General features: G+C 42.5%; 1 protein-coding gene across 14 annotated transcripts in view; it reads right to left on the reverse strand.

Annotated features, from left to right (window-relative positions):
- Positions 1-16,865, reverse strand: part of LOC112220865 (MAP7 domain-containing protein 2) — a 37,702-nt gene extending 20,837 nt beyond the window's left edge. For 7 of the 14 annotated variants that reach the window (XM_024382785.2, XM_024382786.2, XM_024382782.2 and 4 more), the window contains exons 1-7: positions 16,715-16,865; positions 4,027-4,149; positions 3,320-3,400; positions 2,789-2,952; positions 1,835-1,943; positions 943-1,032; positions 112-219 (exon numbers count right to left, since the gene is read on the reverse strand). In XM_024382785.2, coding sequence (XP_024238553.2) covers positions 112-219; positions 943-1,032; positions 1,835-1,943; positions 2,789-2,952; positions 3,320-3,400; positions 4,027-4,149; positions 16,715-16,799 — 760 coding nt within the window. In that variant the 5' untranslated portion in view covers positions 16,800-16,865. The remainder of the gene's footprint in view (positions 1-111; positions 220-942; positions 1,033-1,834; positions 1,944-2,788; positions 2,953-3,319; positions 3,401-4,026; positions 4,150-16,714) is intronic. The other 7 variants (XM_042303055.1, XM_042303054.1, XM_024382787.2 and 4 more) reach the window with 4 other exon arrangements.
- Between the last annotated feature and the right edge of the window lie 1,949 nt (positions 16,866-18,814).

The raw sequence follows: 18,814 nt of genomic DNA on the forward strand, positions 1-18,814 counted from the left end.
AGCTCCTGGACACGGGAAGGAGAGGGTCAACGCAGTGACAATAACTGTGGGCTGACACGGTGGCTGGGTAGAGGGTAGGATGGAACGCAGGAGGGTGGAAAGGGGACTTACTTTTGTCGGGAGAGTTGATGAGGGTGGCGGAGGAGGAGGATAGGCGCTTGTTGATGCTAGCCTCAGACAGCTGTTTCAGGTTCATGGTGGAAGTGGAGCGCTTGTCAACTAAGGGGTGGAGGGAGAGACAGACAGGGAGGGAGGGGGTTATACAGGAGACTGACCAATGGGAGACTGGGAGAAGGGGAAAGGGGGGTGGAGGACAGGGTTCTGCAGGGTCCTAATGACCTGCAACCAACATTCAACACTCATTTAGTCTCAATTCTAGGGCATATTACACCGGTGGGGTCCATGTATAAAACAAACATTGAACTAAGGCACTACTGAATATAATACATTTTGATAACAGAACAAGTAGCAGACCAAAGCCATTCCAGTTCATAGGCCGGCACAGCAGTTAGTGATAAGAGTTGAAAAGCCAGAAATAGATACCACAGGTGAACAGTCAAGAAATCAACATTAGTTGGCACGTGTTAAACAGTCAACAGCAGTGCTGCTCAGAGAGCGGAGCCTACATGTGACACCTCATCTGGAAGTGCTTCAAAGTGAGTGAGAGAGTAAAGAAAAAGTCCACAGGCTTGTGGGACAGAAGTGACAGTGAAGTTGCCCATACATGCTGATCTAAGGTCAGCCTTGCATTTTCCCCACTAATGGTTAATGTCAGGATAAGCTGATCCTAGACATGTGCATATAAGCAAAATCAACCCATCCCTGGGAGAACCAGGAAGATATTAGTGAGGGAGTGAGTAAGATAAGGGCTGGTGGTTAACATAACAGTGCCAGTCCATGCTGCTTTGCTGTGGGTACAGTACAGGTATCAACCAGTTTAACCTGCACTTTGTTGTGTCCTGGGGGGCTTTTCTGGAGACGCGGGTGAGATTACTATAGCTACTGGAGAGGCGGCACCTGCGTCAGGGTCTCCTGTGGTGGGGGGAAGAGAGTCTCTCAGCGGGGAGACAGAAGCAGACACATACCGCCCACAGGGGCAGTGAGGAGGAGGAAAAGGGCTGGCTGACAACAATCAGTAGATTTCCATCTCTGACAGTCAGCGCCCACAACACAGCTGCTAGGAAACAAGCTCACATGATAAGACTCGGATGAGGATCTTTGGGGTCAGACCACATATGGGTCAAATGACCTGATAACAGACATCTTTTTTTGGACCTATAATATGAACATTGCTTTTATGAAGTATGGTCCGGATTCCCTTACACAGATTAAGCCAAATCCTTGACTAAGCGCTTTCAAATGGAGATTCTCTTGGATTACACTTTATGTCCAGGACTAGGCTTAATCTGTGTCTGGGATACGTCCCCTATGTGATTATGAACAATAAATTAAAGAAAAACAGATTGAGATATTATATAGTAGCTATGCTATCGCTCACTGCACATTAAGAGTATGCGTCATTAAACTAAAGAGGCATTCAGACTTCAAAAGAAAAACATAGAAAATGTTGAGAAATGCCGTTAAGCGAGCCTTGGACATACGCAGAACATATACCGATGCCTAATCAACATAACTCCAGCTGACAGCAAACCAATAACGAGCCAGTCACTGAGGATGAGTCAGCAAGTTTTAACCGACCTGTGCTTTTCAGCATCCGCTGTCAGACAAATAGGAAACCATAAATCCTTACACACATGCTTGAGTCCTATACACTTAGCAGTCCTATCCATATGGTATAGAGCAGAGTGGAATGGTATGGAGGAGGATTCCTTACCGGATCGGTTGTCTGATTCTGAGAGTCCTCCCCAAGACCACCTCTTCTGCCTCTGCTCCACTCTCTGGCTGCGCTCCAGGGTCCGCCGCATCACTGCCTCATAGTGCTCCTGCAGCACACAGAGAGAGAGAAGGGGAGAGAGAGGGGGAAAGGAGGAGAGAGAGAGGGGGGTAGAGGAATGCAAAGTCATTCACATGACAAAGTAATACTCTAGGTCTCCCAAACCCAAATAAACAGGGTCAAAGGGATAATGACGACAATATGAGCCTACGTCCCAGAATGAGGTGAGTCGGTAACTCAAAGAGAAATGCTCTTTTCAGTCTGACAATAACAGTTCACTACAATATGATCATAGTGAAACAAGAGGGGGTGATGACAACGTTAGATAAAGCCAAATTGTCTGCTCTACTTTGAAGCAAAGATTCATATCCCTGTAATGTTTTAAACGATTTAGTCTTTCATATGTTATACCAACACTACATTGTTCTGGGGTGGTAGAGTTGCATTTGTCTGCTTAAGCAGTGGTGCAAAGCAACAGGTCACTAGTGCCAATCAGGCTGGAATAAGAACACGGAGGGAATGAGTTTCCTGCAGCAGACGCCCATTAAAAGAAGCAAAAACAGGAGATGGTTTCATTCATAACACTAACAAAGTATGCATCCTTTCCTGAAGTTGTTCACTCATACTCTAACAGAGACATAGCATTAACTCTGCCAATTAGGCTACACCAGACAATCCCATGAACCTGAGCAGTGAAAATAGTCAACTCGTGATAACTGCACATATGATTAGTCACTGCAGTTCACCCGTCCCAATTCAAATACATTATTTTAGCTTACTATGGATATCGACATGCTCCAGTTTAGTGCACACATTGACTACACAAATAGTCTACAAAACAAGAGTTGTATCTGTAGCGCCAACCTGGTGTTGGAGGACCCCCGGGACCCGTACCTTCTCTTCCTCCTGTTTCTGCTTCCTTTTCTCCTCCACAGCCGAGCGTCTCTGCTCCTCCTTCCTGCGCTGCTCGTCCAGCTTCTTCTGGCGCTCCTCCATCTGACGCTCCACCTGCAGCTTGGCCTTACGCTCTCTCTCCAGGATCTGAGAGTCCTTCGCAGCTGGATAGGCGTGTGTGTGTTTAGGTGTGGCATGTATGCGCGTGCAGTGTGAAGAGAAAACACATTGGTTTGTTTACTTTGTGACCAGGCCAGTGGTCAAAATCACCCAATTAAAATCTCCCAGTAAAGTCCCACTATATAGAAGGTATTTCCTGTCTCAACAGGAACTTGTAATGTATACACTTGTGTATGTTGCGAATCCAATGAGTAGATAAGTAATGAAATGGTCATGGTCAGAGGCTGGGTCCATTAAAGAGAATGGTGTACAGGCTGGACTCCTGAGACCTTAGCTAATAGCTAGTAGAACGTGTTGATGGATTATGACCAACCCATAGAAATGGACCCACCATTCAGACTGAGCTCTTACCTTGCTGCCTATCGGCCTCCTCTCGTCTCTCTTTTGCCACTCGAAGCCGGTCGTCTATCCTTAGCGCAGCACCATCAATGACTGCATGCACACAGAGATGCAGATAAGTGTGTACACACATGCAGTGGAAATAGTGTGGGCATGGGCAGAAAATCAGTGGTGGATTATGATGTGCTGCAGGGTCACCGTGAGTTAATCACCTGACAGGCAGATGTGCTCATCATGAATGACATTAATGCCCTTTGAGTCATCACCTTATTACTGCAACAGTTGACAGCACTGTTTATGCGGCATTAAGCCACAACGACATGGCGGTGTGACGTGTGAGTGATGTGTCACTCATTATAACCCAGATAACAGACAATGAGATTTGTAGTTAAAAAGCCTGTATGAGATAAGGAATATATATAAATAAAAGCCTGTGGCTACTTGGCAATGAATTAAAGGTAGGCTTAATTTATGACTACTGAGCCATCGTCATGTTTACCACATGGTTAATGACAAACATTAGCTAAGCCTCCACACTGGAACTCTGGCAGAGGCTATGGGAGAGACATACGAGCTGTTCTGGTGGTGGGTGTGTATACGTTTGTGTAGGCCTAGGCTAAAAGGTATGCATAATATATGCATATGAATGTACCCTGTTTGTTTGTGTGTGTGTGTGTGTGTGACAATGCAGATGCAGCAGGCTGGGGATATTTTGTTACCTGGTCGGGGAGACTTCGCTGCAGTGGTGCTGGGTGGTGTGTTTGCTGTTGCAGGGGATGCAGGTACTGGGCTGTTCCCTGCTAGGCTGCGCCGCTCCTCTGCCTGCGCCTGCGCAGATGCAGCTAAAGACACACACGACAGAGAGAGAGAAAGTCAGGTCACGCTGTCTAGAATAGCATGATGAAATGTCTAATGAAATGAAAATGCCTTTGGAATAACGAGCTGCTGAGCAGTCTAGAGCAGGTGGCTCTCTGTGCTTTGTTTGTCCTCCATAGGAATGCATGTTCTAGAGAGATCCAGAGGAATTAAAGCTACAGAACAATCCAGCTATTCAGCCTCCCCCTGCCCCCTCTCATCAACGGTCAGCCAGGCTGCTGTCCACTGGGCTCTGAGTCTCTCGAAACACCCAGTTCCCAGCATTCAAGTGACCACCCTATGCAGACATCCCTGGATTTTAAAGGATCAGATGAGGAACACTTTAGTGTAGGGGTAAGGGTTAAAATGTTGGTTTCAGACTTGGGCAAATTACTAAAAAACATTGAGGCCTAGACCTCCATAGGGCACAGCAGAGAGCCCCACTCAGCATGGCCAAAATGGCTCCATTCAAAGTTGTAACCTATTGCTATAGGGGCCTCTATAATAAGCCTATCAAGGCAGCCAAGGCACTAGGCCGGCAGGGGGGAAAGAACGTGATCAACAGCTCTGAGCCCTGGTAGCAGCCCTTTGCTCGTCCCCAGTACGTGAAAATGTGTGTGCGCGTGTCAGTGGAAGAAAAAGTACACAATTGTCATAAAAGTAAAAAGATAACTTAATAGAAAATGACTCAAGCAAACCAGATGGCATTTTCTTGCTTTTTTAAATTTACGGATAGCCAGCGGCACACTTCAACACTCAGATATCATTTACAAACAAAGCATTTGTGTTTAGTGAGTCCGCCAGATCAGCGGTAGTAGGGATGACCAGGGATGTTCTCTTGATAACTGTGTGAACTGGACCATTTCTGTCCCGCTAAGGATTTAGGTCAAATGTATGGAGTAAAAACATTCTTTACATTCTTTTCTTTAGGAATGTAGTGAAGTAAAGTACAGATACCCCAAAAGACTCCTTATTAAGTAGCACTTTGAAATATTTGTATTTAAGTACATTACACCGCTGTGTCAGGAGCATTGTGAGACTGCTGACAGAGGGGTCGTCATGTGATAGCACTCTGGCTGCTGATCAAGCTCAAGCCAATAGATTGAAATAGCCTCCTGACTCCTGTCCTTCATGACCACCACTGAGAAGTGGAAGGACAGGTTGGAATTTTCAACTGATGCTTCGGTGATGCTCTATCTGGTTAGATTAGAGATTGTGAAGGGAAGAATACAGGAAAGGACACCACAAAAGAGTCCCTTTCAGGCTGTTGGAGAACAAAGTCAACACAAAACCGGTCCCCTCTCACTGCTCTTTAGGATGTCACATGCAAACAATAATGTTAGTGCAACAGAAAGGAACCGTGATCCTTACTTCCCACAGCACCTCTGGCTCTCCCTACCTGTCTGCATTGAGACAGTAGGTGACAATAGGGGAGCTCTCAATGGCTCTCCTTACAAGAAGTGACACTGACAGTACACTGTGTTCACTGCCATGCTTTGTTTCATACTGTTGTTTTCTGCTGAGTGGGATGACCGGGAGTGCATATTACAGAAAATCTCATATAAGGAGGAAGAGAATCTGCAGGAGAAAAAAAAAAGCAATTCAGCCGGATATGAACACAAAACAAAAGGCAGGTTATCAGCGAGTGGAAACTCAATCAGGAACATAAAGGGGACTATAGAAGAGGACTATGTTACATCCCTTTAGCATTACATTAGCCCATATCACTGTGGTTCTGGAGAGAACACCTCAAATAGTGACAGACAATGGAGCTCAAAGTTCAATGCTCCTCCTCTCCCAATATTACTGGAATAGATGTGTATCTTTAGCCATTGGTCTTCACAGACTAGAGCAATAGGATGTAGTCAATAGGACAAAAAAAATAAAAAATATTCAACAGAATGATGCCTGAGGGGGATGGCTGCCATTTTATGGGCTCCTAACCAATTGTGCCATTTTGTGTGCTTTTTCGCATTTCTTGTAACTTATTTTGTACATAATGTTGTTGCGAATGTCTCTTATGACCGAAGAGAGCTTCTGGATATCAAAACAGCGATTACTCGATTTTTCTTTAATGAGTCGGAAGCGAAGGCTATAATGTTGCTCCCAAATCCTAGGGATGCACGATATATATATATATATATATATTTTTTTTTAAATTAAAATCGGTAAGCACATCGGAATTTGGCTTTAAAAAAAGCCGACATCGGCCCGATGTGTAGTTTAACGCCAATGTGCAAAACCGATGTCTAAGCTGATGTAACATATGTAACGTAGGTAGATGAAGTAGTGGCGCCATGGAAAATACAGCACTACACAGAACAAAAGCAGAAAAATACTAAGCGTACACTTCCAACAACTAAACATTTTCAAATGAATGCTCGACTTGAACGAGTAAGAAAATTTTAGCGAGACAACTCAAAGGCGAAATCCATTAACTCCAAGATAATGGAATTCATTGCCCTTGAAAATCAACCGTTCCCTGTCGTGGATGATGTTGGCTTGCACCGACTTGTCGAGCACCGGTACACACTACCAAGTATGCGCTATTTTACAGATGTTGCACTACCGGAGTTACATAGTATTGTTGTAACGCACATCTATGAGCTACTTGTTATGGGTATCACTACGATTAGCTTCACAACTGACATTTGGACCAGCGATGTCAGCCCCACAGTGAGTCGACGAGGATTTCGTACTAAGGAAAGCCATATTGCATGTTCAAGAATGTGCTGGTTCTCATACCGCTTGCTGCCATTTCAATGGCATTGGAGAACATTTTTTGAAACATGAACACTCCTAGCTCCAGTCAAACAACCGACTCGAGAAATAAGCTCAACTGCGTCTGCAGCAGATGTGATACCCTCTGTCAAAACTGTCGACACATACAGTGGGGTTAAAACTTTCAAAAGTACTCTACAAGAGGCTGTAAACAAGCGATTCAGTGGAATTCTGAGCCTCTGTACTGTGTCGCCACCGTGTTCGATGCTAGGTACAGGGATGACAGATCCAAAATTCATACAACCACTGCACATCAAAACATTTTCAAAAGCAATGAGGCTGATGCAACAGATCAGACAGTTTAGATTAAAATGTTGATGAAGTTGTATTTCTTAATATTATAAGCTCAGAAATGTGTATATGGCTGTAGGCTACACATGAAGGTTCCAAAACACAATTAGCCAAAAACACTTATCAAAAGTCCACCGCACGAGCGAACAGTTTCATGTGACAGAGCTGAAAATGTAAGTTAGAAATTAAGAAAAAAGGGGAGCTCTAAAGATGCAGCAACTAGCATGGGTTACTAATATGAGTAGGATTGTGCCTTTGGCTGCTGGACAATAAAATAATGTTGATTTGAAAAATAGAACATAAGAGAAATGATAGTTTCAAAAGGCATGAGGTGTTTCTAAAAGCATTCCCCCCAACATTTCCATGGTCGTTTTCTGGCTAGTCTACTTTGAAACAAGGTAAGACATGGTTCATAAAATGGCAAAAACAGCCAGGTTTTAAACAATTAAGTTTATGGTTAAATAGTTTCAAAATGCGGACCACCTCCGCTCAGATTCAAGGTGGGCGATGTGCAACAGGCACTGTCCACTCTCTGATCTTGTGACAACTTGATCTGAATGAACTGTGCCGAATATGGCGACAGAATCGAACCCATAGATGTTAATGTTAGTTATCATTCATTATACATACTTGTCAAACATGACTGACATTTAGCCTATATTTCTGTAATTTAAAGTCTCATAGTCTGGCAAAATTTTCTGGCCCATCCCTCGAGTCAGCATCAGTTTGGACACGAGGCTGTAGTCAACATGCATATCACATACACTGACATGTAGACTTTTTTTATTCATTTGAATATTATTTTCAATGTTGGCCTCTCTGATCCAATTCTGAGCAGATTAATTATTTGATATTGCGGTGTTTTTATTGAAACTTGTCCATTTGGACAACTTAAAGGGATACTTCGGGATTTTGGCAATGAGGCCCTTTATCTACTTCCCCAGAGTCAGATGAACTTGTGGATACCATTTGCTAGCAGATACCAATACATTGCACTAACTCTAGTTAGTATTGGCTCGTGAAACTACCTCCAAAAAGATAAAGATGGTATCCACTTCTGACTCAGAAGTAAATAAAGTATCCCTTTGTATCTATACTCTTCTTGTCTGACTTTTTATTTTTTACTTGACACTGACAAGAGAACAAGCATTACTGTTGAGCCCTGAAACAGTATCAATATTTTTCATGCAGGTCATCATGGATGAATGAATGTCTGCTGCTAATCCCACAGGAAGTGGAGGTCAGTTTACTTTTCCTCTCCTCAAATCAATCCCCCCCCCACCACATGTTGTTTACGAAACAAGTCTGGACTAACACTGAAATGCTTACTTATGGGCCCATCCTAACAATGCAGAGAGAAAAGACAAATATGAAGTAAAAACACATACTAAAGTCATAATAGATACACAATGAGTAACGATAAATTAAGTATATAGCAGGGGTACCAATACCAAGTCGATGTGCAGGGGTACGAGGTAACGCGTCACTGGGTGGGACTCCCAAGTTAAGTGACTCAAAAAGTGGATGAAAAGAAGTTGTAATGAATGACGATAGCATTCATAAGTTTATGCACTAGTTAGCCAACCCACTGCCTCTAGAAACTGAGGGGTACTTTGATTCCTGCTCAGTATTCGAATACACATTTGGGGTTAACAATTAAGTAGTATAAACATCCAGCTTTCCATCAAGGGAATAGAAACACAGGTGGAGGGAAATAGATTAACCTTAACAAATACACAGCTCTTGGGTGTACCAAATAGGGGAGAAAAGATATAATCCAAGTCTGTGCAGATATTTATGAATCATCCACAAAATGAAGTTAGGCTTAAAGTGACTCTTACGACACTATTCATCTGGTGTCCTTCTCGCCCTGCCAAGGCTTAGGCAGCTCTGTCGCATGGCAACTGTTGCTGAGCGAGGCAGAGTAGAGCTTGAGAGACCAGACAAGGGTTTATATCTCGCTCACTGTGGACCAAATCCTCAATTCACACTAATTCCAAGCGCAGTGCCAAAGAGAACTGAAAAAATATTAAGGGATAATTCACCCCAAACCACTAATTCCTATGATTAACACTGTTAGTGTTAAATTGAAAACTATTTTTGTTAACAAAATGTTTCATTTTGGCATTATAGCATGATTGGTAGAAACATGTGAAAATCGTTTTTGGAAATCTATTGCAGCTCAAGTCTACTACAAAACCCACAATGCAATGCTCTCAGGGCTGGCTAGCTAGAAAACATAGCTACACACAATAATACCCAAGTCAAAGCATGTGAAGTAGCTACCTACTGTAAAAATCAGCTAAACTGCACTATCAATTTAGAAGTCTCTCACCGAGTTCAACTTGCATTTCATCTCTGCCCAGAGCACATTTCTTTCCCACAGAGTTACTTTTGAGGAGATGGGAAACTCCATTAGAATTGTATTAACACCCATTGTGTACGTTGCCCATGCATCGTCAATGAGATGCGCGGTGCATTCTGGGACAAGGAGAGCCCTCTTCCAAGGAGTGAATGGGAATCAATTCGGTGCTAGCTCAAAAACCAAACTTTGGCATGCATTTCATGAACAAGTACAACATTGCAAAATAGACTCATATCCTGACTTTCAGAAGGGATTGCGTGACAATTAGCTTAGCAACCGCATTAGGTGAATGTGATGAGTCGACAGTCAGTTTAGTTGGGCGATTTTCCATATATTGCCCAATGGGATACCCATCTCCTTTCTGTTACATCTTTGTTTCCCACAGACACAGAGCTTTGCATCATGGTTCTTAGAGAAACGTAGTTCAATTATTTGGTACACTGTTTAGATTAAGCACATCTAAGCTAAATATATACTTTGTCATGACGATATAAAATGGATGGATGTGTTCTAGACAACTATGCCCATACCAGCTATTGGCTAATTTGGCAATCTGGAATGCAGGTAATTGTTTAAAAGTGTTATAAAATGTGATGTGTGTGTGGTACCCCATCACCAGAGATGAGAATTATGTAGCCATGACACGTTCCTACATGATTTCCTAACTTTCACAGATGGACCACTTAGAAGTTAAATCATGGGGACATTTTCTATTTCCCCAAAATAATGCTCCTCCACTCCCAATATTACTGGAATAGATGTACATCTTTAGCCATTGGTCTTTACAGAGTAGGTCAATAGGAGCTAGTCAAGAGAACAAACCTAACACGGTAAACAAAGCTGCAGCAATATCTCAGTAATGTATTAGTGAAACAGCCTTAATGATCACCTGCTTGTGTGATAGCGTGATTAGGACTTGGTGTAGCCTGCCCTAGCAGACACAGTAAAGAGAAGGCTGAGGATATTATTACAGAATGTGAAAAAGGAGACCGAGTCAGTCACCATCCTTCTATCCACTCAAAAAAAAGGATTGCAGTGGGCAAATATTGGGCACGCTCCATTACAATGGACGCAAATAACAGTTCACCATGCCAACATTAATGACTGAGGCCCTGGTTACACCCACCTATGCTCCAGTCCATACCCATTAACCCTACTACTACTACCCCTTGAGAATGTTGATACCATACATTATTCAAAGCCAATATTAGTCTTAAACTAGGCATTGATCCAGGTCTCTCTCCATGTGTCAACGTAATGTAGAACTGAAAGAGCCAGGTGTCCCAGGGCGATCATTTTAAAATGTAGGAGCACCAGTGCAGCTAGAGAAAGGAAGGATTCTACATTTCTGTGTGCACCTAACTGTTTCAACTTAGGTGCACACGTCATCCTTGTAAAAAGGTCAACATAGAACCCTGTGTCCTTGTGCACACAGAGAAGAGCTGACGAGGGGAGGAAGAGGGCACCTGCATCCATCTCTCCATCACTATGGAGATTTGCATCGATAAGCATACATTAGACCTGAATGGGCTGGCTGCAGAAAATCAGACAGACTGACGCAGCACAAAGCCGGGCAAGAACGTGGGTAGTGTTTTTTAAACCAGAAGTCAATCGTGACTGTGTGAATGTATTATGGAAAACCATTAGGATAGACAACAGATTTGCCTGCCTAGCCTATGTCCACAACTAAAACACTATCCTTTGAAAACATAACCTACTTTTTCCTGCATCAGACCATAGAGGACATTCCATTTTATATAGCATATGCTTGCTAGCTGTGGAGGCATAACATTGCTGCGATAGGGGGAAACTCCTTAACCGATTAGTCTGTAGTACATAACTTATCCTATTAGGCAGTTAGGATATAGTACAGGAACAGCTTTGAACAGAGCTCTCTATAAATCACACGCAACATAGTAAATAGACTGGCTATAAATGGGTTGGTTGTTTAGCAACAAAACCAACACATGCACAACTATTGGGCAAAATCATACAAGGTTGGCTTAGATTGTTGACATGTAAACCATTATATTTTCAATAAACATTGGAGACAAACACATTTGCACAATGATCACTTGTCTTTAAAATACATTGTAGGTGACCGTTGTTGGTTAGCTAGCAAGCTTCTTTTAAAAAATTTTTTTAGACATAATAGCATTGACATGAAATCTGTCAAAATACCTCAAAACAAGCCATGGTATCAAGAACAAGATTAAACAAGTCACTTACAATTCCCCACATGGCAGTTTCTTGTCATTGTTGCTATCTGTCCATCCAAAATCACAACAATACAGACTTCTTCCCCATTATAGCATGCACATAATTTGACATTGTCAGCTAACCCATCTGCCGATTTAGGCTAGCTAGGCTAGGAAACATCCCCCAGGCAGAGCTGTTAGGGGCGGCAGTAAGAGACCACTCTCCACGGGGCTCCTGTCTTGGAAGAGGCCAGTCAATGGTCATAAACAGGAAGCAGGCCAGCCTGCACTAACATGCAGCTGCAGTTATGTTCAGACGGCCAAAACCACCAGCATCCAACCAGCAAATGCCTAACTTCAAAGCACTATGGGTAATGCACACTTGTGTAACAGTATGGGGCATAAGGGTACTCATATATCCACCAGACTTTATAACTAGAGGTCGACCGATTAATCGGAATGGCCGATTAATTGGGGCCGATTTCAAATTTTCATAACAATCGGAAATCGGTATTTTTGGGCACCGATTTGCAGAGGTTTTTTATTTATTTATTTTTTTACACCTTTATGGAACTAGGCAAGTCAGTTGAGAGCACATTCTTATTTTCAATGACGGCCTAGGAACGTTGTATTAACTGCCTCGTTCAGGGGCAGAACGACAGATTTTCACCTTGTCAGCTCGGGGGAGCCAATCTTGCAAACTTACAGTTAAGTAGTCCAACACAATAACAACCTGCCTCTCTCTCGTTGCACTCCACAAGGAGACTGCCTGTTACGCAAATGCAGTAAGCCAAGGTAAGTTGCTAGCTAGCATTAAACTTCTTATAAAAAACAATCAATCATAATCACTAGTTAACTACACATGGTTGATGATATTACTATATATTATCTAGCGTGTCCTGTGTTGCATATAATCTGACTGAGCATACATTAAGTATCTGACTGAGCGGTGGTAGGCAGAAGCAGGCGCGTAAACATTCTTTCAAACAGCACTTTCGTGCGTTTTGCCAGCTCTTCGTTGTGCGTCAAGCATTGCACTGTTTATGACTTCAAACCTATCAACTCCCGAGATGAGACTGGTGTAACCGAAGTGAAATGGCTGGCTAGTTACTGCGCGCTAATAGCTTTTCAAACTTCACTCGCTCTGAGCCTTGGGGTGGTTGTTTCCCTTGCTCTGCATGGGTAAAGGCTTTGATGTTGTGGCTGTTGTCGTTGTGTTGCTTGTTCGATCCCAGGGAGGAGCGAGGAGAGGAACAGAAGCTATACTGTTACACTGGCAATACTAAAGTGCCTATAAGAACATCCAATAGTCAAAGGTTAATGAAATACAAATGGTATAGAGGGAAATAGTCCTGTAATAACTACAACCTAAAACTTCTTACCTGGGAATATTGAAGACTCATGTTAAAAGGAACCACCAGCTTTCATATGTTCTCATGTTCTGAGCAAGGAACTGAAACGTTAGCACATATTGCACTTTTACGTTCTTCTCCAACACTTTGTTTTTGCATTATTTAAACCAAATTGAACATGTTTCATTATCTACTTGAGGCAAAATTTATTTTATTGATGTATTATATTAAGTTAAAATAAGTGTTCATTCAGTATGGTTGTAATTGTCATTATTACAAATACACTATTTTTTATTTAAAATCGGCCGACTAAATCGGTATCGGCTGTTTTGGTCCTCCAATAATCGGTATCGGCGTTGAAAAATCATAATCGGTCGACCTCTATTCATAACCCCTGTATTCATCACAATAAACTGAGAACATTGGTTCACTGCTAAAGAAGACCCATGCTGACTGACCGTTGCACTGGTGCCTCCTGTTCAAAGCACCACCCACCACACACACATACCAGTCAGACGACAAGAGTAAGTTCAGTGGGTCAGTGAAGTTGTTCCAACACTCGCGCTCCCTCTCGCTCTCTCTCTCTCCAGGACCCGGCTGCAGCAGTAACAGGCTGGGTGTTACTTGGTTGGCAGAAAGTGCAGTACTGCAGATGCCTGGAGTGTAATGTGTCCACACGGTCTAACAATGACAGCATTCACCAGGCACAACTGTGATGAGGGTTCGCACACACAGACAGCAGATCTTGTCCAGGACAACTGGGGACACATTCACTCAAGAGCTAAGCCTGGGCTATTTCCAGAGCCACCGGGATGATGATACGTCAGCAGGTCGTACACCATTCTCACTGGCTAATGAGAGAATGCCCTGACCAGAGCTTGGCTCCTTAGGGTGCACACAAGGACTGTCCCAGGTGTGGACATGCATCACATTTCATCAACATCACTCATGGTGGGCCAACAAGTGCAATTGAGTGGATAGGCTAGTAGGCTCAATGCTTATACAGTCCACTGATTCAAAGCCAAATCTATGAACTAGGCCCATCTTTCCTTTTTAGTGTGTCATTTACTACTCTATACCTTCAAAATGAGAGGGCGATGGACTGGCCTCTTATTCAAATAATGTAGTCTACATTTGCTTCTCAAATCTTTCCACTGTGCCGAAAGGAGAGGGCCTTTTGCATGAGTAAGCACATCCATGATTGTTAACTGCAACACAATCAGTTCTTATTCACCCTATAAAAAGAGTTGACCTGCCTGGGGGCACATTTCTCTCTGTGCTGTAATGCCTGGTGAGGAACCAAACTGTGTTCTTGACTGGGGGTCTGCCATCTCACTGGCTAGCGGGTCATGACCTCAACTCAGGGTTAACCTCCTGCAGAAGGCAGAGATGACAGGATCTACTCCTAGCCGTTTCACTGCTACAAGCGACTGCACCAAATAAGGCTTGTCAATTTCCTCCTTTGATTCAATCACAGCGATTCAGAAATATTGATCACGCTTTTGATTCTGCAGCCCAGGATTCAGATATCCTTGCTGGGATTTGAGTCCCCGGCATCTGATCTGCACTCAAGGTCTGAATGCCCAGTTTGATACACAAGCTCACATTCTTGTGGAGATTTTAAGGCTGGACTAGATTCCAGCCATTATTTTGTTAGCCTTCCTATGTCCAAATGTTGATGCAACCTCTACAAAGTCAGTGCAGTTGGGATTTCCAAACATCCCCTCATCACCCTCTAGTCTAGATTGCATTTCACTGGAAAATACTTCCACAAAAATCAGTGTGGATATAACTTTCAGAGTGAAAATAGTGAATGGGAAACTGGATGAGGAAAAGTTATGGTCTACTTTCAGAAACCCCTTCTCCACGAGGAAAAATGCACACCCAATCCGTGTTATGTTGGGGGGGGTAACACTAGCATTTCAGCCAAATCTTACAGCTTGAGTCAAAACAAACTGGGCATTCAGACCTTGACGTAGACCCAGTGAGCACTTGGCTGCCACTCAGGAAGTGGCCCGCAAAAGAGAAAAGTAATGGACGAGGGACATTGAAAGGAACTGTGTGTAAATAAAATTACTACCGTTATAGAGTAAAAGACAGAAAAGGTGTTGGTTCATACAGCAATTTTCAACCACTCAAGAAACAACCCTTTTATCACTGACTACATCCATGAAAACTAGCTGTAACTGGACAGTCTTATCCTCCATCAGCAGCTATGTGGGCTTGTTGTTCATTGCCTGTGTGGAACTCAGTGCAAAACCACTTTAGAAGTTATGTAGCTAGCTACCTTGTCAAAACTATTTTTGACCATGGACATGATTACACTAGTCTAGTCACTCTAATCATGCTAAACTTTCAGAGTCACTCATCTAACTTTTGAACCATATGGTAGAGTCACAGGGATTATTGCAATTCTCTATTGAAATGGACATATCTTTATAAAACTTGAATTAAATACTAATTTTATGGGTGAACACCTTAGAATCTGTCACATGTAAACAAGGTTAGTACAGTAGACTGAAATATTTTTTTACTTTGAGATAATGTTCACTGCTTGAATACTAGCTAACAGGCCAAGACAATTGATGTTGTAACGTTAGCTAGCTAAAGTTAGCTAACAGTTACATACAGCCAAGTAGGAAAACTGCTGCCTAGACAAATAAATATGGTTAGCTAACTAACGTTAACTCTTTGCTCAGCTACCCTGCTAATGTAATTTGAAAAAGTATCACCTGCTGGCCTTTCCAGAATCAATCTTATTAACCGAGATATCTACCTAACGTTAGCTAGTAAACTAGTTAGTTAGCCAGCCAGAAACCACCGTTTGCTACTTTTCATACAAAATGGCTAGGTATCTAAAGTTAGCGTACTAGTAAACGGTAGGACTTGGGAGTCAAAGATGGGCATGACGTTAGAAAGTAAACACTTGAGGCTGGCTAGCTAAGTGTATACACAAATCTGCCAACTATGTTAAATGGCCAAATAAGTTAGTTAGGTAAAAGCTAACTAGTTAGCCAAATATTTAAAAAAATATATATAATAATTTAAAGTTAAGTTAATGTATGGCGCCAGACATCAGCGCGCAAATGTGTCAAACCGTCACGAAATCAATTTCGGATCCAACGATTGGTTGTCGTTCTACTACTACGTTAACTCTTGTTAGTTTAGGTGTTTAAATTGCAGTTCACAATAAATAAACTTTAAATGAAAAACGCCGAACGTTGTACCAAATATAATGGCGTGGTTATGATTGCTAGCCAAGTCGCATTACAGTGCAAAAATAAATGACCCGGTAAACTATCATTTTGATGTAGCTATTCCGCTAGCTAGTAGTAGCTTTGACAGATAACGTTAGCTATCAAACTAGCACCGAAGGGGATCAGACAACCAACCCCAGCACATTGTCAACGGATAGCTGCGGCTTACTAGCCACAGAACATGTTCAAAATGAGTATTAGCTAGGTTACCGGTAGCAGGGTCACTTGGCAAACAACCAAGAGCAATTTCGACTTAATAAAATACATTTGGCACATCAATATTTAGTTATGCTATGTGTATTTCTTACCCATTTGAGCTCGCAACTCTTTCAGAGACGTTGCACCCTCCGCCATTTCTATGAAGTTTTCCTTCTCTAATTTTTTATGGCACATTACCCAGAGACGCGCATAATCCGCGGGTACGTGGACATCCAAGTAAAACAAGGGAACGAGCCAATAATAGGCAATAGCGTCACCTAGCGTGAGAATTTATGGTTGACAGTAGGCAACTGTTGCTTATCATGTATTTTGACTGGTTGATGGGGAAATCGTTTCAGAACACAGATTATGGAATGATAATGTATTGCATGTTTTATTCCAATGGAAGTTTAATTAGAACACAGGTGGTAAGTAATTAGGCCTCCCGAGTGGCGCCACGGTCTAAGGCACTGTACATCGCAGTGCAGGATGGGTCACCACAGTCCCTGATTTGAATCCAGGCTGTATCACATCCGGCCGTGATTGGGAGTTCCATAGGGCAGTGCACAATTCGTCCGGGTTTGGCTGGAGTAGGCCGTCATTGTAAATAAGAATTGGTTCTTAACTGACTTGCCTAGTCAAATAAAGCTTACATGTAATATATATAGTTTTGTATAAATATTATATGTATTGCTGTCATAGCATAAATATAAAGTTTCCTTGAGGACTTACCTTATGGAGAAAGCTGGAGTGTCTGAGGAGATTTGCTGCAGTGGTGAACCAACCCCTCCCATAAAGAAAACAGCATGTTCTCCCTATTTCCATCCAACACTAATGCTTCTGTCCTACCCCATCTCACATGCCTTAGCCAGCGGGCCCTCATTCATTTTACATGGAAAACAGGGAGAAACATGACACTGTGGGTTCAGTTACACTGCCCTGAATGATACAGAATAGCCCCATGTTATTTAACACTCTGACCACCATCACAAATAATGGAAGTGGTAGTGAGATTTTGGACCAGTATACCTATGAGATACTATAAACCCCACAAGGGTATAATTGTCATGGGTTCACAGCCTGCCGTTTACATACTATTTGATGGTTAATGATGACATCTCTGTGCTCTGCATCCTGTGATTCGGATGACAAAGTCATCTATCTAGGTCACATTACAATGCTGACTATTCACACCTTATGCAAACAAATGATACCACACTGTGTTATGCAACAGAAAGGAGTTCAGCGGTATTACATATGTAATGGCTATACATTCAATGGGTTAATTTAACCAAATGTGTACAAGTAATAGCAGTTATATATAGCCCAAAATAAATCACATTTCAAACTGTCAAGTTCTGCTCCGTTTCACTTGATTAAACCAACATTGACATAATTGGTATCATTTAACAAGCCGTCAGTCCCTCTTTTTAACAATGAATTGCAGAACTAGTGCATTATCCAAGAGTATAATTTCAAACCATGGTGTGACATACCATGCTGAGACTTCATGTCATGGTGTTAGAGTACATTCAGAAATTATTCAGACCCCTTCACTTTTTCCACATTTTGTTACGCTACAGCCTTATTCATCAATCTACACACAATACCCAATAATGACAAAGCAAAAACAGGTTTTTAGAAATGTTTGAAAATTCATCAAATAAATAAGTATTCAGACCCTTTGCTATGAGACTCGAAATTGAGCTCAGGTGCATCTTGTTTCCATTGATCATCCTTGAGATGTTTCTACAACTTGATTGGAGTCCACCTGTGGTAAATTCAATTGAATGGGACGTGATTTAGAAAAAGGCACATACCTGTCTATACAAGGTCCCACAGTTGACAGTGCATGTCAAATCAAAAACCAAGCCATGAGGTCAAAGGAATTGTCCGTAGAGCGAGACAAGATTGTGTCGAGGCACAGATCTGGGGAAGGGTACCAAAACATTTCTGCAGCATTGAAGGTCCCCAAGAACACCGTGGACATCATTCTTAAATGTAAGAAGTTTGGAATCACCAAGTCTCTTTCTAGAGCTGGTTGCCTGGCAAAACTGATCAATCGGGGGAGAAGGGCCTTGGTCAGGGAGGTGATGGTCACAATGACAGAGCACCACAGCATCACGCTGTGGGGATGTTTCTCAGTGGCAGGGACTGGGAGACTAATCAGGATCGAGGGAAAGACGAACGGAGCAAAGTACAGAGAGATC

This window comes from Oncorhynchus tshawytscha, linkage group LG21 (genome assembly GCF_018296145.1).
Source record: "Oncorhynchus tshawytscha isolate Ot180627B linkage group LG21, Otsh_v2.0, whole genome shotgun sequence".
Lineage (NCBI taxonomy): Eukaryota > Metazoa > Chordata > Actinopteri > Salmoniformes > Salmonidae > Oncorhynchus > Oncorhynchus tshawytscha.